General features: G+C 32.7%; 1 protein-coding gene across 1 annotated transcript; it reads left to right on the top strand.

Annotated features, from left to right (window-relative positions):
• The first annotated feature begins 924 nt into the window (after positions 1–924).
• On the top strand, positions 925–1,731 carry LOC107262373. Its single transcript, XM_015727798.3, has one exon. It carries the CDS (start codon positions 1,015–1,017, stop codon positions 1,453–1,455), a length of 441 nt encoding a protein of 146 aa, XP_015583284.1. The 5' UTR covers positions 925–1,014; the 3' UTR covers positions 1,456–1,731.
• Positions 1,732–23,626: the final 21,895 nt, after the last annotated feature.

Raw genomic sequence — 23,626 nt, 5'->3', positions numbered from 1 at the left:
ATCTATGAGATTATTATATATAAATTTAAATTTTTTAAATTAAATTAAAAATTAGAGTGACTAAAAAACTAAAATTTAAATACATCAACATGTATTTAGCCTTTTTTAATTAATAAAAAAACAATCGGTAAATATGCTAAAGGCATTGAAACAGATATCTTTCATTACTAATACTAATTAACTCCTATCTACTTCCCAAATTAAATTATGTGGGAGATATTAAATGATAAATCAAATAAGGAAAGATCCTTTTTTTGATATATAGGAATAGCTGGGACGAAAACCTCCGAATAGCTGGGACGAAAACCAAAACCCATTGCCTTAGGCTGATATTTATTTATCACCCCATCATGTCTCTGCTCTAAAAGAATAAAGATTAGAAAATCTGTATTTTTTAGCATGGTATAATTTTTAGGATACAATGGTTTGAACTTCCTTTGGATTAATTAACTTTTAGCATGGATAAAGGTTTAGAATTCAAATTCATTTTGTTCATTAATTAAAATTTTAAAAGGAAGGTGTCTAATTGTTAATAAAGATATATAAAAATTAATATTATTATTACTTAATAATTAAAAAATAATATGATATTAGCTCAATGACACAACTAACGGAAACTCAAATTGAACCTCCTATAAAAATTCATAATTTATTGAAAAGATTTTACCATAACAACTCTGGGATCTGAATGTAATTAATCTCATATGGGAAATATTACGTGCCGGAGATGCCAAAAAGAAAAAGAAAAAGAAAAAAAGAATAATTCAAAGATTTGACCATAATATAAAGTCAATCTTTTTAACATGTAAAGCTACCATCATTAACACGGTGACCTATTCCTCTACGTATCTGTTTTGCTTGTTGAAAACTTCCTTAGCAACTTCCACTGTGTATATATATATATATACTCGCACATTCACAGCTTTTTAATTAAATTTTTTCCTGACATTACATTCCTTAAACCCCACTTTCTCTCAACATTAATTTCTTTGCCGGGCACAAACATTTTCTAACATGGCAGCAGTGAACTCTTGGTCCTTGCTCAGCCGCCTGAAGAGGGCTGTGAAGAAGGTGAAGATCCTACTCAATCTCGATATCAACCGATGGCGTTTGGTGGCTTCGCTGATGAGTGCTTCTCCCTCGTCGAGGGCGACCAGTTCCCGTCGCCTTAGCTTCAATGAAAGACCAGGCTTAAGGGCTTGTGTGAATGATACAGAATCAGAAGATTATCATTATTATTCCATAACTTCTTCTTCTTCTTCTCCGGCCTTGGAGCTACGTAGAACCAGCAGCAGCTGCCTGTCGGAGGATGATATCGATAACAGGGCTGAATTGTTCATTCAGAATTTTCGCCGCCAGCTTCAGATTGAGAGACAGATTTCCTTGGAGCTTAAGTATAATAACAGTCAAGGAAATAACGGTAATAATAATAGCTTCAAATTGATCTCTCCTTGATTAATTCCCATTGAAGTTAGCATGCGGTGATGGAGCCTGTCTTTTTTATTAGTGGGTTTTCTATTGCCAATTTTGTAATTACAAAGGTTTTCTTTTTCAAGCTTTCTTATTTGCATTTTCCAAACCCTTTTTCAGTCATCAAATTAAGGGGGTAATTGGATTTGTACAGTGGGATGTGGGATTTTATTTTTTTCGGGTGTCATTACAATTGGATTGTGCGATTGTTTCCATAATGTAGCTCATTTTTAAGATAGTTGATTGCTTTATTCTTTGATATATTTATGTGTTATTTTGCATTCAAATTTATTCTAAGATTAAATAAAGTTTTAAATTCGAGTTTTTCTCTCTCATTTGTAATAAAAGAAAAAGATTAAATGTATAATTGTATTTATTTTATAGTTTTTATAGGACTGTATCTCTAGAAAAAATTGAAATAAAGTGAAGTAAATTGGGAATTTTTGTCTACTTTGCAAGGGGTCCCGAGTATGGATTGATGTATTTTCCTCTAATTGACATTTCACCATATGAATGTGCTGATTTTTATTCAATTCTTTTAATTGTATTGCAAGAAGATTGGTTTTTTTAGTGATATCAGAACTATTGTCCTCAATTCAATTAATCTCTTAAATTTTATTTAAATCCAATTCCATATTTTCAGTCACTGGTTGTGTTATTATTAGATTTTTTTTTTCTCTAATTCATTCCGATCCAACATTAAAATTTCAAACTGAGGCTCCAGCTTTATTTTCTCTTTTTCTTTATTATTTTCTTCCATCTTATTCTATAGGTATATGATTGGAAAAGCATATCCCTTTAAGATAATTAGAATAAATATGGGGCCAAGTTCTTGGGGAGTTATGGAATATTCAATTAAAAGAACATCAAGGAATCTTCTGATGAATGGAACCTACAAAATAGATTATAGAATATCCAGATTAATTAAATAAAGAATTGTAATCAAATGATAATGCAAAATGAAAAAGACCATGCAAATAGACCTCATTTTTCATGTCTGGTCAAAGCCGAAAGGATGTACCATGAATCCATAGTTGAATACTTCTTAATTGTTTATCTACTAAAAGGAAAAATAACTAAATAAAAGAATGGTAACTTCTCAATAAATAGAGGTTTAGTAGTAAATTAATATGATAACTAACAAGAATGGTAACTTCTCAATTGATACTGAATTAACTGATGGATTAAAGGTTTAGAAGCCTTAAACATTCAAAATATATGAATCTAAAAATTACTTTTGATTTTTCCTCGGTAAATTTTTGTGCAGTCATAGAGATTGACTACTTACAAAGAGTTTGAAAAAAAAATATCTATATTGAGTTTTATATAAAATTTTACAGAGACCTTACAAATGAATCATCTTGTTGCTCAAACAAAATAGATTAACTCTAATTTAAATAACAATATGATTATTCCATTCATGTAAAAAAGTTTAAAGTCTTCTCATGTCTCTACATTTCTAGGGTTTTCTATCAAAACTTAGGGCTTGTAGGATCTATTCAGTCTTGTGATCAAGACCTTTGTACCCTGGCTACGTTTATTACGATAGTATTAGACATGAAAATGAGTGAAATGAATTATTGGCAACATAGAGGATTAATGGAAGAGGAAGATGTTGAAATTATGGTGGGGAAGAAAGAAATATGGTTGATGAGATTATGGTTAGTTTGAGCATTTTTAAGAAATGGAATAAGATTTAATTTTCCCTCCGAACTTGTAGCTGAAGTTCAAATCATCCATTTTGATCTTTTTCGGCCATTTTAGCTCAATACTTAGCACAATTGGCTCATTTTGTAACTCTTTTTTGTCAAAAAAATAGGAGAATGAAAGGCACTTTCCATAAAAGAGCGTGATACTAGAAAACAAACAATAAAAAATAGTCCTAAATAAAATATGATAAATAAATAACTATATTTATAAATATAACAAAAATATTTTTATGCAAATCCCTGCCCCTGCAACAATACCTTCGCCTTTATCTATAGTAACCACCGACTCTATCTATGATAACCACAGCCTCTATCTATGGTAACACCAACACCATGAGCAACAACCGATTAATTGCAACAACTATCATCTCTTGCAATAAGGACAATTGCAATAACCACACCAAACAGAAAAACATAACTAGCAATTGACAATAATAGCATCAAAAAATCCATAAATAATATCAACAATAATCATATCTAAATAAAGAATAAATAAATTAAATTATTTTTAACATAGAACAATTCATTTCCCTATCTTCTTTACTCTCTTAAAAATTAAATTCAATTTAATCCAAGATGTGAACAATCATATCGGATCTTCTAAGAATCAAAAGCTGAAACACCATATTGTTTCTCTTTCTTTTCCCGATTTATAAAATCAAATAAAAACAAAACTTCTTATTTTAGTTCAAGAATATAAACAAAACTCTAAAATAAGAAAAACATACAAAAAAAATCTAATAAAAAAATTTCATTATTGTGGAACAAACCCATCAAGTTGTTGTAATGCAGATTCATTATTAAAGGGAGTGATAGAGAGAAGATGGAGTAGCAATTATTTTTTGTGATAGTAGTTTTGGGGTGATGGTGGTGAGTTTATTCATTTTTGTGGTGGTAAATGAGGTTGGTAGATTGGAATAGGTGGAGCTCTCTTGTGATGGACAAAGTACCAAAAGTTGGGTTAGAAGTATTGGTGGTTTGAAGGATTCAAGTGGTTTTGGTTATAGTGGCTCTTAGATTGATAGATGGGAGAGAAGAAGAAAGGGAGAGAGGAAGACTAAAAGAGAGAGAGCGTGAGAGTAAGAGAGAGAAATAGAAAATAAAAAGATCATATTATTAAAAAAAAATTATTTTTTTTATTGATTAATAAAGAGATTGGGACTCATGCTCTTGTCTCTTAAAAAAAAAGGTTTAAATAAACCACATGTCTTAAGTATTGGGCTAAAATGTCGAAAAATGTCAAAATGAATAATTTTAACTTCAGCTATAAGTTAGTGGGGCAAATTGAACCTTATTCCATTAAGAAACTGTATACATCTAAGGCAATTAATCAAGAGCCACTAAAAGAAATTTTTAACTCTGTTTGAAAACTGAAAATACCAAGTGCAGAGAGTAAAAGAAGAGTTTGGAATAAGGCACATATCAAATGTTTATTAATTGAATATACAATATATAACAGTAAAATGTCAAAAGATTGAATAAATCTAATATGTTACGTGCCTAACTATTTTCTATTATAACTTAAACTAGCTCATTTACAATTTGAATTTGAATATATTTAAAATACAAATGAAGGATAACAACATAATTGTACCAGATTATACACCAAGATGCCCATCAAAATGGATCTCAGTTAGAGAATCCAATCTTGCCCAAGAGGTGCTGAAACTTAAAACTTGCAGTAGATTTTGTTAAACCATCAGCCAAATAATCCTGGCTGAAAATATGGGCAACACACAGTGCCCCAGTTTGAACTCTTTGACAAACAAAATCATACTCAATAGCTAAATGCTTCATCCTAGAATGGAATACTGGATTGGAATTTAATTGGGTCGCTCCAATAAAGATGGAAATTTGCCTCATACCCGTGGATAAACCCATAATTTGATCTAAACAGGAAAGGGAGGACTAGTTTAAGCCACTTCGCCCCATAACTCCCCACTAGAAATGGCAGCCCATTTATGAGTTTTTCTCCCTATTGGTATCATAGCCTGAAAGATCCCTCGATATAGAAGGTTATTTATATCAAAGTATTTTAAACTCATTCTATTCAACTGCATCATATCTTTGATAAGCAAACCTGTTTATTTATGCATAGTAGTAACACCCATTTTTGGAGATAAGGACAGTAAAATTAATGGCTTGATTCATGGTTGTTTAAGATAAAGATATTTTATTTTGTTCTAAAATGAATTTAGAATCACTTTTCTGTAAACCGTCTTCCTTTTCAAACTCTTCTACCTCTAACTCGTAAAGGTCCAAATGTTTGGTAAATAGTGAAGAAATCAGTATTTAAGATTTTACAAAGTATATTGATGATTGGAAAATACCCAAGATTCAAAAGAAGCAAATTTATGAGTTTTCAAAATTTTCTATCTTCAAAACAGATAAATTACTATTAAAACTAAAGAAAGGGATAAATCCAAATCTCAAAGCCTTTTGAGGAAATCTATCTTCTAAATCCAAAGACTCTTCAAAACATAAAGAAAAAGATTACAAATACATCCACATAGGTCTTGTCCAGGTAGATTACTAGAGAAGGATTAGATACTTCCATCTTAGCAGTCCTTAGGGATGCTAGGTTTACAAATTTCTATGGTTCCTTGTTAGGCACTATTGAGTCAAGTCTTAACAAATGACCTATTAGTTTTAATTGTTTCACAAATATTATAATCTCTAAATGATAAAAATATTCTAAAAAGTAGTATTCTCCATATTAAAACGCATAATTATAAAATGCTTGAAGGATCTATCCCGATAGTTTTGATTTTTAAAATCTATTATAAAGCCATAATTTCTGCTTTTGGTTCCAAACACAAGCTTCATTCACCAAAAAGAGAAATTTTATTCCTTCAAACAGAAAGCCAATGCAACTATCCCAAAGACCATTCAATAGAAAGACATCACACTTTGAGAAGAATAGATACTCGAAGAAGAAACCCAACCTGAATCTCCAAAGCAGATGGAGCCAAACACAAACCTCAGAAACATAACCTAGTTTTCAAATGGGAAAGTAAAGCTCACATTCAATAGAATATCAACTTCCTCTAGATTTTCTTATGAGACTTTTTCCACTTCAACCATAGATATTGGGAGGGTTTCAAACATACCATCTGTCATCTATGCCCCTTACAAAGAACCTGTTCCAACATGAAGCTTGCCAAGATTTTCAACTTCAGATTTGCTAAGCCTAAACACCATATTAGAAAATATTGATTATCAAAGCAATGTCCCAAGACCTGTTTATAGTGAAAGTCATCCAAAGAAAGAAGATGACATGGAATCTATCTTTACCCCCTCTTCACCATCACCATTAGCAATAGCCCAAAATCTAGATGCATAAATCAATATGATTTCAAAAGATTTTCAAATAAATAAAAAGCTTTTACATGAAGACTTCTATTCAAAAAAAAAAATCATTCTAAAAAAACTCTGGTTTTTAAAAAAAAAATTAAAAGAAAAATACAGTATTTAGGAAAGATACTACGAATTTTATTTACAAAACAAAGTCTAATCGCATTTTTTTTATTGGTTTCAAATTTATTACAAAGAAAATGGTATTTCATACCCTTCAAAGATAAGGTCATTAGTCATGTTACCATTAGGAACAAAGCCCTAGAGTGAAAGGTTGGAGAGAACCAAACCATCTAGTCTGAGCATCCTCCTCTTATTAAGATAACTATTTCTTATGGAGAAAAGGAATTGAAGGCACACCTTACAAGCGAATGGGTGAATTTTGAAAAGAATATCAAAAATATTGTTCAACAAAATAATTTTTCAAATACTTGTCTTAACACGATAGAAAAGCAGCCGGTTAGGATAGAAAGTTAGATTCAAAAACCTGCTACAGTCTTGACCTCTGTAGTCTCTAATACTGAAGAAAAGAATCAAACAGAAAAACTTAAAAACCCTGTTTTCAAACCCTATTAGATTTCAAAGCCTAGTCAAAACCAATTCAAAAGCAAATTGAGTTTGCTAGAGCAGTCAGAGAACAGCTTAGCAAGTTAGCCACTTTCGAGTCTTCGAAGAATGCAGTACCAAATACTCCTCATTCTAGTAGGAATATTAGTGCTACAGAGCAAGCCCAAAACAGTGAATCTAATGATTCAGGACTAGAAAGTGTTACTGAAGAACCCCCCCAAATCAATAGATTGGGATGGCAGGCCCCTACATTGACCTGGCATACTCCTAGAACTACTGCTCCTGACCTGAGCATAGGAAACAGGAATAGTGTCCTTACCCAGTCTAGATTCAAATGCTTTTTCCGTCTATGAATAGAATATAGATGGAATGTCTGAGTATAACATCCTTAGTCTCTTACAACAGATGACCATAGCGGCAAATGCCTATAAAACCCAAAACGGTACCTCTGATAGAGCCATAGCTGAACTCCTTATAGTCGGTTTTTCAGGCCAGCTTAAAGGATGGTGGGATTATCATCTCATTCAAACCCAACAGCTACAAATCTTAGGTGCTATCCAAACCTATCCTAGATGAATTAGGAAATCCAATTGAGGATGTTGCATCAACCGTAATCTTTACGATTTTCCCCACTTTATAGGAGATCCCTCTCACATCAAAGATAAGAATGCTGAACTTTTCAGTAATATGACCTATAAAAAGCTTAGCAATTTCTAAGCCTACAAAGACACATTCCAAGCCTAAATGCACAGAGCATACATTTGTTTATTAAATAAAAACTTGTTATTTTCCTCTTAGTCTACTCTTATCAGTTATATTTCTTTTCAAAGCTTGTATATTTGTTTATTAAATAAAAACTTGTTATTTGTTTTATTCTTTGTGCATAATTTGATAACAAATATATGCTCTGTGTTTGCCTCATCTGAGGATCCTACACATCAAAAACTTGTTCATTTTCATAACAAGTAACAAGTGTATGCATTTTGAAACTTTGAAATGTATAGGACTATTGAAAGAATTTCTTTTTTGATGGTTGAATAATTTTTTAGGGTGTCATTCTAGTGGGCAGAAGTAAACTGGACAATCCATTCTTTATTGGTTTGAACTATTTTTAGAATTTCACCATAACCTAAATCTGATGCATCAGTTTCAACTATTTTGAATGCAGATGAATTGGCAAGATGCAAACATAGAATTTCAAAAACTTACTTTTTAATGCTTTGAACAATCTTTCTATGCTCGTCAGACCATGCAAGGGGATTTTTCTTCAACCTATCATGGAGAGGCTTTTTTAAACAGTTTAAATTTGGATAAAAGTCCATGACATAATTTAAACTGCTAAGAAATTTTTGTAATTAAATTTGTTTTCAAAATTTTATGAGGAAACTTTGAAGTAAAGGCTAGAGATCTTTCAATTGGGATAATAGTCCCCCGAGAGATGTAATGCCCAAGAAATCTAATCTTTGTTTGGAATAAAAAGATTTTAGATTTTGAAACAACTAAACCATTTTTTTTGACAACATGGCAAAATGTCTCTAAATGTTTAAAATATTATTCAAGAGAACTTGAAAAAATTAGGACATCATCAATGTACACAATGCAGAACATTGAATAGGGATTAAAAATATTATTCATAATTCTTTGAAATTCAGAAGGGACATTTTTTAAACCAAATGGTATTACATTCCATTTATATTAGCTAAATAGAACTGTAAATGCAGTTTTGTAACGGTCTCTAGGATGAATATGGATTTGCCAAAATTCTGACTTCATATCAAACTTTGAAAAAAGGAAAGCAGAATGAAGCTTTTGAAGAAGCTATTTTTTATTTGAAATAGGATATCTGATCCACTTAAGAACTTTGTTTAAAGGTTTATAGTTAATTACTAACCTAGGGGTACCTCTTTTTATTTCAATATTCTTATTAACATAGAAAGCTACACAAGACTAGGAGGATCATGATTTGGTAATTAAATCTTTTTTCTCTAAGTCTTGGATTTCTATCTTACAATGGTTTTTAAGGCCTCGTTCATTTGAATGGTCCTAGCTTTGGTAGGAATTTGTCTTTCACTAATTCTTTTTTCATATGGTAAATCTACCATATGTTGTTCTCTTTTTCAAAAAATATTTGGAAGATCTGAACAAACTTCTCTTTCAATTTTTTTTTTGAAAATCAGAAATTCTTTTTTGAATAAAATCATTTTGTAATTGGCTTTGAATTCTTTGTAAACCCATATCTTGTTTCAAATGGAATAACCGGGTTTGCTTTTATTTAATTAAAGCATTTCTCTCAAAATTATAAGCATTTGGAACACCTGAACGAACTTCTCTTTCAATTTTTCTTTGAAAATCAAAAATTCTTTTTTGACTAAAATCATTTTATAATTGGCTTTGAATTCTTTGTGAACCTATATCTTGTTTCAAATGGAATAATCTGGTTTTCTTTTATTTAATTAAAGTATTTATCTCAAAATTATAAATTGAGTGAGCCTTTATAAGATTGAGATTTATTTTCTTAGATTTTTCTAAAAAAAGGAAAAACGACTTTTAAATTCTTAGTTTTGAAAATGATACCATCTGTAATTACTTTGAAGGGAGTAATTAAATTAATGAAAGGAGTTCTCAAAATAGCCGTTTGATATAAATCCTTTGTAAGAATGAAAATATTTTTTAAAGCAATGTCTTTACTTAAAATTACAGAGTCAGTTTTTCCGACAATTTTAACCTTTAAATTATTAGCAGAGGTGAGTCTTTCATTTGTCTCTTGATGATACTTTCTAGGAATTAACTCATAATTGATACAATTGAGGTGTGCTCCCGTATCAAATAAGGCTATAGTTTCTATTTGAAAATCATCAGAGAAAATGAGTTTATCTGAATTAGATATTTTCTTGAGATTATTTCTTTTAGAACATTAATGAAATTTTCTGAAACGTTTTTAAAAACCTCAAGATTTTGAAAATCATTTTCTTCATCAGAATCTGATTCACTGTTTTGCTTTAAAATCAGGCTTTGGAGTAAAACATAATTATTTTGTTGCTTTTTTTTTTTAAATTCTTTGAGTTATGTTTTAATAGCTTTAATTTCTTTTTGGAGTTCTTTGACAGTAGGAAAGGGATGCATTTGCCTTTTTTCTTTTTCCAAAATCGTAGTAAGATCGTATTTGGGAGTTACTAATATGCTTGACAGCTTCAAAAAGAGTTTCTTGTTGCCTAATGAGTATATTAATGGTCTTTGGAATCTTGCCAGAATCTTATTCAGAGTATTCAAATGAGGTTTTAATTTCATTAATTCTAAGAATTCTTCCTCATTATCAAAGGGATTAGAAAACTCTGATTCAGAGATTTCAACCACAAGAACTGACATTTTTGTTAAAATTTCTTCTTCTATTTAAAGCTCTTGAAGTTTTTTAGAAAAACTGACAATATTCTGAAGTATGGCCTTTCTTGCCACACTTGTAGCAAGTAATTTTGCTAAAATCTTTTTTGAGCTTCTATTGTGAATATTAATTTTGAAGAAGATGACCTTTTGTAAAAACTTTCTTTGTTCTTTGGCACCTTCTTGCTTTTATGATAATGTTTTTTCTTATAAGATTTTGAAAAATCCTCCTGCATAGTCTGATGAGCATACAAAGATTTTTCAAAGTATCAAAAAATAAATTTCTAAAATTCCATATTTGCATCTAGCTGATCCATCTGCATTCAATATAGTTGAAACTGATGCATCAAATTTAGGTTATGGTGGAATTTTAAAACAAGTACAAAGCAATAAAGAATGCATTTTACTTCTGTATACTGGAATAATACTCAAAAAAATTATTCAACCATCAAAAAGAAAATTCTTTCAATAGTCCTATGCATTTCAAAGTTTCAAAGTGATTTTTTAAATTAAAAATTTCTTTTAAGGATTGATTGTAAATCTGTAAAAGAAGTATTATAAAAAGATGTTCAAAACATAGTTTCAAAGCAAATTTTTGCCAGATGACAAGTCATACTTTCTGTTTTTGATTTTGAAATTAAATACATAAGAAGAGATTTAAATTCAATACCAGACTTTCTAACCAGAAAGTTCCTTCGATAACAGGAGAGACAATGCCTCAAAAAATAAAAGCAAAGGATAAGGAAGAAAAGCCAAAAGCAAGTTCAAAACCAATACATAGCCCAAAAAAGGAGATAATTCCCTCATCTTTAAAGTCAATCAGAATCTGGACAGAAATCAACTAGGAGGAAATACTTTTTAGTAAAGAAGATACTGCTAATAAGCAATTTCAAATACATGAGTGATTTGTACAACAACCTCCTGAATTTTTGAAAATGGTCCAGAAATAATCAAATACAAAGCCTGTGGCTAACTTTTGGTCAGTAATTTCTCCAAAGTTATCCTCTTCTTCAACCAAGGGTAAATGTATACTCTATATCCCTCTTTCAAAGCTTGAGATAGTAGTTTTCTTACAAAACCTATCTCACGACTCTTAAAGCATTTCAAAACCAAATTCTCAAGAAATAGTTTTGTTCCAAACAAAACTTTTTAATGCTAATGAATATGTAGAAAAATAAAATTTCTAAAGAATTTTAACTGTTGAGGAAGAATTCTGTACAGAAAGCCCTCAAAATTAGTTTCAAAAGTTTTCCCTCCAGGATGGTATTTCAAAACCTGGAATAAGACTAAACCTTAGTCTTATTACCAATCTATCTTAAAGGTGACTGCCTCTGCAAATTTCAAACATTTTAAAAAACACAAAGACCATAAAGACCTAGCCTATTCTACCTGTAATATTCAAAGAATCCTTCATCTTTCAGATTGGAGAATGGAATTGCATTCTTTAATATCTTCCCCAACGGCCCTTGAAAACACCTATCTCTCAAGTCTCAGTACCACCTTTTTATATCACAACCAACCCACGCAAAAATGTTATGGTATTTAAACTAATCAAATACAACTACATTTGTTACAAAACATAAGAATAACTAATCATACCAATTAATTTGTAATATTCATATCTAAGTCATAATTAATTAAATCTAATTAAATTAAATTATCTATAATTGATAATTAATAGCAATAATATTTTCTTAAATTATAAAATAATTTTTAAGGTCCAAACAAAATCATACCAACCTGAAAATCTGAGATTCTGCGCATCCGAAAAACATGGGTCCGAAAGCCGGTACTACCAACAGTGTTGGAATTCGAATCTAGAGGCGTCTACGCGAAGCTTAAGTTGCGGGGAGTCCGAAAATACAAATGCTTTGGCCGAAAACTCGCTGAAAGCCACCGGATGAAGGCCAGAAAGGCATTGCTCTAGGAGGCTTTATCAACGCTACCGTCGACGAAAAATGATGGAGGGGAGCTCGTTTTCGGCGTCGGCTTGGCTTAACGATGGTGGTAAGTGGCTGGTTCGGCAGCGGCAGCTCCTCTTTCCTGCATCAGAGTCGACATCGAGGGGGGAAAAGGAGGAAGGTGAGTGGCACGACGAGGGAGGGGAAGGGAAGAAGCAACGTCAGCGGCTGGAAAGGTGGCAAGCACAGAAGTGGGAGGTGACAGAGGTGGAGGGAAAGGATAAAGGAAGAAGAAAAAGAAGAAGAAAAGGACGAGGGAAGGAAATTTTTTTTATATATATAATTATTTATTTATTTATATTATTTATTTAATGTTATTTATTTAATTTTTATTAGGTGGGTATAAGAACATGTGTACATTAAAGTTTAAAATTTGTTTACTTTTGCTCTTTATGTATATAGTAATTAACTCTAGATAATAATACTTAATTATTTATTAAGAAATTATAGAAAATAAAATAAGAAAAAAGTGTATCCATTGGAGAAAATTATAATCACCCAATAATTATCTTTTTTATTAACTATCTTTTTTATTTAAAAGATTTTATTATGTATAGATGAAATAATAATTGTTATATAATTAAAAAAATCTTTTGATATAGTTGACCATATTAAATGCATTAATTTTATTTATAAAAAATACACTAAAATATAAATAAATATTTTATTTTAAAAATAATTTATTAATTTTTTTACACTGGAAGTATTTATTTTTAATTTAAGCTTAGTAATTATTTTTTATTATATAGACAATAACGAGTCCAATTATTAATTAATAAAATATATTTTGAGGTCCTAGATGGATATTGTGGTGGAATATGTTGTGTGAATATTCTTACAAGTTGTGGATCCATTTTATAGGAGGAATTGGTATGTTTTATAGGGAAAGTGCTGTTGAATTTTTAGTAGAATTAATTAATTGAAATAGATAATTAATTAATAGAATTATGCTAACATAACATTAGTATTAGAATTAGATTTTAGATATAAAATAATAGACGTTGATTGAGGATTATTAGAAATAGATTTAAGATTAATTCTAAAATATGTTTATGCGTGAATTATAGGATTAATGCATTCGAATTGCTATCCGGAGAGAATTAGCTAAAAATTAAGTGAAGGTACAGTCAGTTATATCCTGCATACCAGGTGAGTAGATAAACCTATAACATCGTATTTTTAAGTAAAATATTATTTATAATTATTTTCTTATGGTTTGTTGGAATATTACTACTGAAGCATGTGTTTTAAATGCAATTTAGAAATTTGATATTTTCTATAGAAATTGTGAACTGATGGTATTTTTAGTTTTTATTTTATATATGTGATTATGATTTTATATAGCTGGATAAATGAGTATACACTCATCTATATAACCTATGAGATCACACTTTGAATATTGGGTGTAAACAGATTATACTATTTTTGTAATAGATTATACTGTCTTTGGTATAATACTTAGTATACACATAGCCTTTGGGGCGTATGCTAAGTGGTGCCTTTTGGAGGCTTATTGTTTACGCGCATATAACTAGTTATTTGCACTTTGAACTGCGAGGTGAGATGTCTTTATGCCCAAAGTTGCCAAGGATCAGTAGGGTATATCTATGAATGTATATTATTTTCGAATGAATTATTTATTTTATTTGTTATTGATTTTCCTTGGTATGATAACATAATTTAAATTAGTAGCGAATTTTTTTTCGGATAGATTCAAGATTATACAATTAATTGATTTAAGATCAAAAAAAGGATTTGTGTTTCAAATATATATGGAAGTGATTTTTTACTTAATCGATTTTATGAAATTTTATTTGTCCAGCTAGAATAGTTTTAATTAAATATTTATATTTAAAATAATAACAGTATTTTATTTACCATAAAAGTTTTTAAGCCATATCAGCTTACAAAGCCAAGCCAAGACCATTTCCAAAAGCAAACTGAGTTTGCCAAAGCAGTCAGAGAACAGCTAAGTAGATTAGCAACCTCTGAGTCATCCAAAAACCTATTACCAGATACTCCTCAAAGTAGTAGGAATAACAGTGCTATAGGACAAGCCCAAAGCGATGAGTCTAATGATTCAGAGATTGAAAGCCCCATTCCAAAACCCTTCAACATCAACAGATTGGGAATCCAAGCCCCTAGATTGACCTGGAATACTCCTAGGAGTACTGCTCCAGATCTAGGAATTGAAAATAGGAACAACATCCTAACCCAGTCTAGATTCAATGCCTCCTCCGTCTATGAATGGAATATAGATGGAATGTCTGAGTACAACATCCTTGGTCTCTTGCAATGATGACCATGGCGTACCAATGCCTACAAAACCCAAAGTGGTACCTCCGACAGAGCCATTCTTGAGCTCACGATACTGGATTTTCGGCCAATTAAAAGGATGGTGGGATTATCATCTCACTCAAGCACAAAGAACTCCAAATCCTAGGTGCTATCCAAACCATGATGAAGGAACTCCCATTCTAGATGAAATAGGAAATCCAATTGAGGATGCAGTGTCAACTCTAATCCTCACTATTTCCCTTCATTTCATAGGAGACCCTTCTCTGCTCAAAGACAAAAATGCCGAGCTCCTTAGCAACTTTACCTGCAAGAAGCTTAGCAACTTCCAAAGTTATAAAGACACTTTCCTAACCGTGAGTCATGCTTAGGGAAGATTCTAGCCAACCTTCTGGAAAGAAAAGTTCTTAGCCGGTTTACCTAAAATTTTAGGTGAAAGAGTTAGGAATACCATAAGAGAAGCCCATAACGGACAAATCCCTTATGATTTCTACACTTATGGTGAGTTAGTTAGTCTAACCCAGAAAGAAGGATTAAAGATTTGCCATGACCTTAAGCTTCAAAGAGCTCAAATGGGAGATGAAAAAGACTAGGCAGGAACTAGGTAGTTTCTGTAACCAGTTTGAGTACAACCCAATAGAGCCCGTGTCTAGTTGCAAAGGGAAATGCAAAGTTGATTCTTATTCAAAATCTTTCAAAAAGAAACGATTTTCAAAATATAGAAAGCCTTCTAAAAGCAAGGAAAATTTCTATAAAAACCGTCTTCTTCCAAATTTCTTTCAAAATTTCCAAAGAAAGATTCCAAAAAGATTTTTCAAAAATTACATGCTTTAAATGTGGTAAGAAAGGCCATACTTCGAAGTATTGTAAGTTTTCCAAAAGACTTCTTGAGCTTCAAATAGAAGAAGAAGTTTTGCAAAGATTTCTGCTCTTCTAGTTGATTCATCCGAATCGAGTTCTCAAACGTTGAGGAAGAATTTCAAATTGATGAAATCAAAACCTCAATCGATTGTTCGAGATGATTCAGAGAGCTCTTCAAAAGAACATTAATATGCTCACTAGGCAACAAGAAGCTCTTCTTGAGGCTGTAAAGCATATTAGTGATCCTCTTATTCAAAAGCAGGTTTTAAAAGAGATTTTAAAAACTGAATCTCTAGTTCCTTCTTCTAGTAAGAATACTTATGATCTTACTATGATTTTGGACAAAGGGAAGAAGTTGAAAAACCCTCTTCCTACTGTTCAGGAACTCCAGAAGGAGATTAAAACCATCAAAACAGAACTCAAAGAGTTGAAAGAAAAACAACAAAATGATTCTGTTTTGCTCCAAAGCCCGATCCTCAAACAGAATAGTGATTCTGATTCTGATGAGGAAAATAATTTTCAAAACCTTGAAGTTTCTGAAAATATTCCTGAAAACTTTATCAATGTTTTAAAGGAAATTACTTCAAGAAAATATTTGATTCAAATAAAGCTTGTTTTCCCTGGTGATTTCCAGATAGAAACCATCGCCTTGTTTGATACAGGAGCATACCTCAATTGTATCAACTGCGAACTGGTTCCTAAAAGGTTTCATCAAGAAACAAAAGAAAGGCTGACTTCAGCCAATTCTTCAAAGATTAAGATTGCCGAAGCCGCAATTCTTAATAACAATATTGCTTTAAAAAATGTTTTTATTCTTATAAAGGATTTTCACCAAACTGTTATTTTAGGGACTCCGTTTATCAATTTGATAACTCCCTTCAAAGTGACAACTGCTGGAATTATTTTCAAAGCTAAAGATTCAAAGATTGTTTTTCCTTTTTTAGAAAAACCTAAAAAGAGAAATTTGAATCTTATCAAAGCGCATTCTATTTACAATTTCGAAATCAATGCTTTGATCAAAGGAAAACAAACCCATCTTTCTCATCTTCAACAAGATGTGGGTTTGAAGAGTATCTTAGATCAATTGCAAAATGATTTTATTCAAAAGAAAATTTTTGTATTTCAAATGAAGATTGAGAATGAACTCTGTTCTGATCTTCCAAATGCTTTTTGGAATCGAAAGCAACATATGGTAGATTTGCCATATGAAAATGATTTTTCAGATAAGCAAATCCCTAATAAAGCCAGACCCATTCAGATGAATGAGTCTTTAGAAAGCCATTGCAGATTAGAGATTAAAGATCTTGAGTCTAAAGGTTTAATTTCAAAGTCTAGATCACCTTGGTCTTGTGCAGCTTTCTACGTCAATAAGAATAGCGAAATAGAAAGAGGAACTCCTAGGCTAGTGATCAACTACAAACCCTTGAACAAAACTCTTAAGTGGATTAGGTATCCTATTCCAAATAAGAAAGATCTTTTACAAAAACTGCATTCTGCATTCATCTTTTCAAAGTTTGACATGAAATCAGGGTTTTAGCAAATCCGGATTGATCCAAAGATCGTTACAAAACGGCATCTACAGTCCCATTCGGTCAATATGAGTGGAATGTGATGCCTTTTGGATTAAAAATGCCCTTCCGAATTTGGAAAATCATGAATGACATTTTTAATCCATTTTTAAAGTTCGCATTGTCTACATTGATGATGTTTTAATCTTTTCAAATTCCATTCGAACAACATTTTAAACACCTAGAAACGTTTTTCTATGTTGTTAAGAAAAACGGTTTAGTGGTTTCAAAGTCTAAGATATCTCTTTTTCAAACGAAAATTAGATTTCTTGGTCATTACATCTCTCGGGGTACAATTACTCCAATTGAGAGATCCCTTGCATTCACTTCAAAGTTTCCAGATAAAATTTTGGAAAAAACCCAGCTTCAAAGATTTCTTGGTAGTTTAAATTATGTCATGGATTTTTATCCTAATTTAAACTGTCTCGCAAAGCCCCTGCATGATAGGCTAAGGAAAAACCCCCCTCCTTGGTCTGATCAGCATACAAAGATAGTCCAAAGCATTAAAAAACAAGTTTTAGAAATTCCTTGCCTGCATCTAGCTGATCCTTCTGCATTTAAGATTGTAGAAACGGATGCATCAGAGTTAGGATATGGTGGGATTCTAAAGCAAGTTCAAAATTCCAAAGAATGTATTGTCCAGTTTACTTCTGCTCACTGGAATGATACCCAAAAGAATTATTCTACTATCAAAAAGGAAATCCTTTCGATAGTTCTCTGTATTTCTAAATTTCAAAGCGATCTTTTAAATCAAAAATTTCTTTTAAGGATTGATTGCAAGTCTGCAAAAGAAGTTTTACAAAAAGATGTTCAAAATATAGCTTCAAACAGATTTTCACTTGGTTGGCAAGCTATCTTATCTGTTTTGATTTTGAAATTGAATTTATCCAAGGAGAATCAAATTCTATTCCTGATTTTCTAACCAGAGAGTTCTTACAAAAACAGGAGTGATACAAAATGCCAAGAAAATCGAAGTCCAAAGAAGAAAAGTCTACGGCTAGTTCAAAGCCGGCCCAAATTCAAAGCCCAGTGAAGGAAGTTCTCCCTTCAACTTCAAAGCCCATCAGGACTTGGACTGAGATAATCCAAAAAGAAATTGATCAACCGGATCCAGTTCAACAAATGGATCTTTCCAAATCTGATCAAACCCGACAAATTCAGGAGTGGCTTGCTAAGCAAGACCCTGAATTCATTCAAAGGGTGGAAGAATACAAAAGACAAATGGTTCAATCCCTGTCTGAACCATCTTCAAAGCAAATTATTCCAAAGCCAGAAGCGACTCCAAAGTCGTCCTCTTCCTCTACAAAGGGTAAAGGTATACTTTCTATCCATTTTCAAAATACCGAGATAGAGATTTTCCCTCCAAATCTATCTCAAAGTTCAAACAGTTTTTTAAAGCCAAACTCTCAGGAGATTGTTTTGAGTCAATCAAAACGTTTTAAATCAAATGAGTATTTGAAAAACCGATTTTTCAAAACGTTTTAACCATTGAGGAAGGATTCGCATGCAATCCCTCCAAATTGGTTTCAAAGATTTTCCCTCCGGGATGGTTTTTCAAACCCTGGAACACTTCAAAGCCTCAGTCTTACTACCGGTCAATCCCTCGAGGTTACCGGTTCGAAAGTTCAAACATTTCAAAAAAGACAAAGCCCATAAAGACCCTGCATATTCAACATGCACAATCCAAAGAATCCTTCACCCATCTGATTGGGGTATGGATTTACACTCTCCTCGTTCCTTTCCCACTTCTATCAAAAGAACCTACCCTTCCAACTTAAACACCTCTTTTTCTTATTGGGATTACCAGCAAGCCTGGTTTAATACCTTTCTCATCCAAAACGAAGGAAGAAGCCACTCCTGGCTTTTCTACTTCGACACCAGTCTTATTCAAACCTCCAAAATCCCATACTGGTTTAAACAATGGTGGAATTACTACGGTAATGTCCCTGAGACTATCATTCCTGAGGTCTTACCCTTGTTTAACCTCTTCAAAGCAAATTACAAACCCATCTCAATAGAAAGGCGTTTTCCCCCGCTTCTTCTATTTTGTTCAAATTTCTTTCTACCCTGGGTATGTGTATGGTACTTTTACTTCAATCTACTCCAAGATGGTGAAATTACACTTATCCGGAGATTCAAAGTAAAATGGTGGGATAAATTCAACCACCAGGACAAATTGTCTCTAAAAGCCGTTCAAAACTTCCTGACCAAACATAACTTCTTGCCTCCTCTTAAAGAACAAACAACGTTCTTGGCACAAAAGTCTTTTCTCCTTCCAAAGCTTGCTGCTGCCCAAACCGAAGAAGATTTTCTGCAACTAATAAAACAGTTGTCTGAAACAGCTTCTTCTAAAGGCAAATCCAAAGCCTTTTCATCATCCTCATCTAGTGACAGTACTGCTGCATTTGATCTGGATGATTCAGCTGGAGACGATTGATATGGGATATTCAAAGTCTCATAAATATTATCTCCTTCTTTAAAGCCCATGGGTTGAAAACCAGAAATGGTAGCCCAAGGTTGTTTGTGTTGGGCCAAAAAGCCCATACTAAAAGCCCAGAAAAGAAAAAGAAAAGAAAAGAAAAGAAAAAGAAAAAGAAAAGAAAAAGAAAAGAAAAGAAAAGAAAAAGACAAAAGACAAAAGAAAAAGAAAAGTCAAAAAAGCAAAAGATTCTTTCAAAGCATGGCCGACAACTTTTTCAAAAGATGGTTGGTATTATCACAAGTCTCCAAAGTGTGTGAAGCATTATCACAAAAATCCAAAAACAAGTGGAAGATAAGTGGAATCATTTCTTCTCCACTAACCAAAGCATCCAAAGCCCGTGACAGGTATCCAAAGCTCCAAGACCTCTATATATAGAGAAGTCCTCCAAAGAAGAACTCAGAACTTAGAAGAGAGAAGAAAGCATTCTAGAGAGAGAAGTTCTTCTGTTATCTAGTTCTCACAAAAGATATTAGAGTGAAAAGAGTGAGTAAGAGAAAGAGAAATCTTGTAACTCCTCTTGTAAGTCTATATTTTCTTCTGTTTCAAAGTACTACAAAGTTGTATGTTTGTTTAAAGCTTCCAAAGTTGTTTATATGTTCATGTTCAAAGTATGTTATTATTAATAAAGCAATTCAAAGTTTATCTTCTTTATCTATCTTCTTCTTCCCTGTTTCTTTCATCAAGCGTATGCTCTGTGCTTGCCTCGTAAGAGGATCCTGCACATTAGAAACTTGCTGATTGTTTCTGTTCAAATTTATTTTCAGATCTATAAGTTTATAGGCTGAAAAACAGATTCTGCAAGAGCATTTAAAGCTCCCACATGCTGTGAATGCGTGAATCTGGTTACAAAGCCACGAACTTAGATCTAAATCTTCACTGCTTATTATTTCCTTCTATTTTCTAGATCTTGTTCTAATTTAGTATCAGAGCCTATTGGGTTCCGGGATTAGAAGCATATCTACATTATAAAGATTTTACATTCATTTTAGACTGCATCAGGTTTCCTATAGGCAAGTTCTGTTCATTTTATCTTGTGATAGTAAGTCCGACCAGATGGGCGAAAGGAGAGTCGGGTCCAGGCTTGTCTAGAAAGTTATTTTGGTTTAGGTTAAAATGAATTTAGAACCTTTTTTTCTATAGATCTTCTTCTTTCTCAAATTCTTCTGCCTCTGAATCATCGAGGTACAAAGGTCTAGTAAATAGTGAAGAAATCACTATTGAAGATTTTTCAAAGCATATTGACGATTGGGAAATACTCAAAGTCCAAACGAAACAAATTTATGAGTTTTTAAAGTTTCCTCTCTTCAAGACTGATTTTACAATCAATACTGAAGAAAGAGATATCCAAATTTTAAAGCCTTTTGAAGAGATTTATCTCTTAAATCCAAAGACCCTCCAAAAATATATGGAAAAGGATTATAAGTATATCCACATAGGTCTAGTCCAGGTAGGTATTAAGCCCCTTACTAGAGAAGGTCTAGATACTTCCATATTAGCCGTCCTTAGGGATGCTAGGTTTACAAATTTCTATGATTCCCTGTTAGGTACTGTTGAGTCGAGCCTCAATAAAGGACCTATTTCTTTCAATTATTTTTCAAATATCACGATTTCTTTAAACGATAAAAATGTTTTAAAGAGCATCGTTCTTCAAATCAAAACTCACAATTACAAAATGCTTGAAGGATCTATTCCGATAGCATTAATTTTCAAAATTCATTACAAAGCTATGATTTCTGCCTTTGGTTCCAAACACAAGCTTCACTCACTAAAAGGGAGAAACGTTCCTACAAACAGATCTATCCAAATCCAAAGCAACTATTCCAAAAACCATTCAATGGAAAGACATTACACTTCCAGAAGAATGGATCCTTGAAGGTGCAACCCAACCTATTTCTCCAAAGCAAATAGAACCAAACACAAACCTCAAACACATAGCCCAATACCCAGATGGAAAGGTAAAGATCACATTCAATGTGAAAATCAACCTCCTCTAGATTTTCTAATGATGGTTCTTCAACCTCAACCATAGATATTGGAAGGTTATCCAAAATTCCTTCCTTATATATGCCCCTTACAAAGAACCAATTCCATCTCAAACACAACCTAGATTTTCAACATCCGATATTCCAAAACACTCCGAATGTTGATTACCAAAGCAACATCCCCGCATTCTACACCGATCCAAAGAAAGATGACGAAGATATAGAGATAACCTCTACCCCATCTTCACCATCACCATCGTACCATTACCCAAAACCTTGAAGCAGAGATCAACATGATTTCAAAAGAGTTCGAAATTGATAAAAAACTCTTGCATGAAGATTTCTATTCAAAGAAAAACCATCTTAAGAAACTTTGGTTTTTTAAGAATTTTTTAAAAGAAAAGATAGTATTCAGGAAAAATACTATCAATTTTGCATTAAAAACAAAGCCCAAATCAAATTTTTTGATTTGTTTCAAATTTACTACAAAAAAAATGGTATCCTTTATCCCTTTAAGGATAAGACCATTAGTCCCTGTCACGTTGAGGAACAAAGCCCCCGAGTGAAAGGTAGGAGAAAACCTAACATCGGGCCCGAACATCCTCCCCTTAGGAAGTTAACCATTCCTTATGGAGAAAGTGAGATAGAGGCTACCCCTTACAAATTGGTAGGCGAAGACCTTGAAAAGAATGTCAAGAATATTGTTCAACAGAACAATTATTCGAACACCTGTCTAAACACTATAGGAAAACAACTGGTTAGAATAGAAAACCAGATTCAAAAGCCCCCTGTAGTGGTGACATCTCCAATCCCCAGTACTGGTCAACCAAAAGAGTCGAACCAGTCAGAGAAGCTTAAAAACCCCGTTTTTAAGCCATATCAGCTTACAAAGCCAAGCCAAGACCATTTCCAAAAGCAAACTGAGTTTGCCAAAGCAGTCAAAGAACAGCTAAGTAGATTAGCAACCTCTGAGTCATCCAAAAACCTATTACCAGATACTCCTCAAAGTAGTAGGAATATCAGTGCTATAGGACAAGCCCAAAGCGATGAGTCTAATGATTCAGAGATTGAAAGCCCCATTCCAAAACCCTTCAACATCAACAGATTGGGAATCCAAGCCCCTAGATTGACCTGGAATACTCCTAGGAGTACTGCTCCAGATCTAGGAATTGAAAATAGGAACAACATCCTAACCCAGTCTAGATTCAATGCCTCCTCACTCATGAATGGAATATAGATGGAATGTCCGAGTACAACATCCTTGGTCTCTTGCAATGAGATGACCATGGCGTACCAATGCCTACAAAACCCAAAGTGGTACCTCCGATAGAGCCATTCTTTGAGCTCCCGATACCGGATTTTCCGGCCAATTAAAAGGATGGTGGGATTATCATCTCACTCAAGCACAGCAACTCCAAATCCTAGGTGCTATCCAAACCACAGTAGAAGGAACTCCCATTCTAGATGAAATAGGAAATCCAATTGAGGATGCAGTGTCAACTCTAATCCTCACTATTTCCCTTCATTTCATAGGAGACCCTTCTCTGCTCAAAGACAAAAATGCCGAGCTCCTTAGCAACTTTACCTGTAAGAAGCTTAGCAACTTCCAAAGTTATAAAGACACTTTCCTAACCAGAGTCATGCTTAGGGAAGATTCTAGCCAACCTTTCTGGAAAGAAAAGTTCTTAGCCGGTTTACCTAAAATTTTAGGTGAAAGAGTTAGGAATACCATAAGAGAAGCCCATAACGGACAAATCCCTTATGATTTCTACACTTATGGTGAGTTAGTTAGTCTAACCCAGAAAGAAGGATTAAAGATTTGCCATGACCTTAAGCTTCCAAAGATGCTCAAATGGGAGATGAAAAGACTAGGCAGGAACTAGGTAGTTTCAGAACCGGTTGAGTACAACCCAATAGAGCCCGTGTCTAGTTGCAAAGGGAAATGCAAAGTTGATTCTTATTCAAAATCTTTCAAAAAGAAACGATTTTCAAAATATAG

This window comes from Ricinus communis, chromosome 3 (genome assembly GCF_019578655.1).
Source record: "Ricinus communis isolate WT05 ecotype wild-type chromosome 3, ASM1957865v1, whole genome shotgun sequence".
Lineage (NCBI taxonomy): Eukaryota > Viridiplantae > Streptophyta > Magnoliopsida > Malpighiales > Euphorbiaceae > Ricinus > Ricinus communis.
This window is presented reverse-complemented; position numbering and strand designations above follow the sequence as displayed.

Coding starts and splice junctions, on each gene's coding strand:
- LOC107262373 (XM_015727798.3), top strand. CDS start 1,015: ATGGCAGCAGTGAACTCTTGGTCCTTGCTCAGCCGCCTGAAGAGGGCT.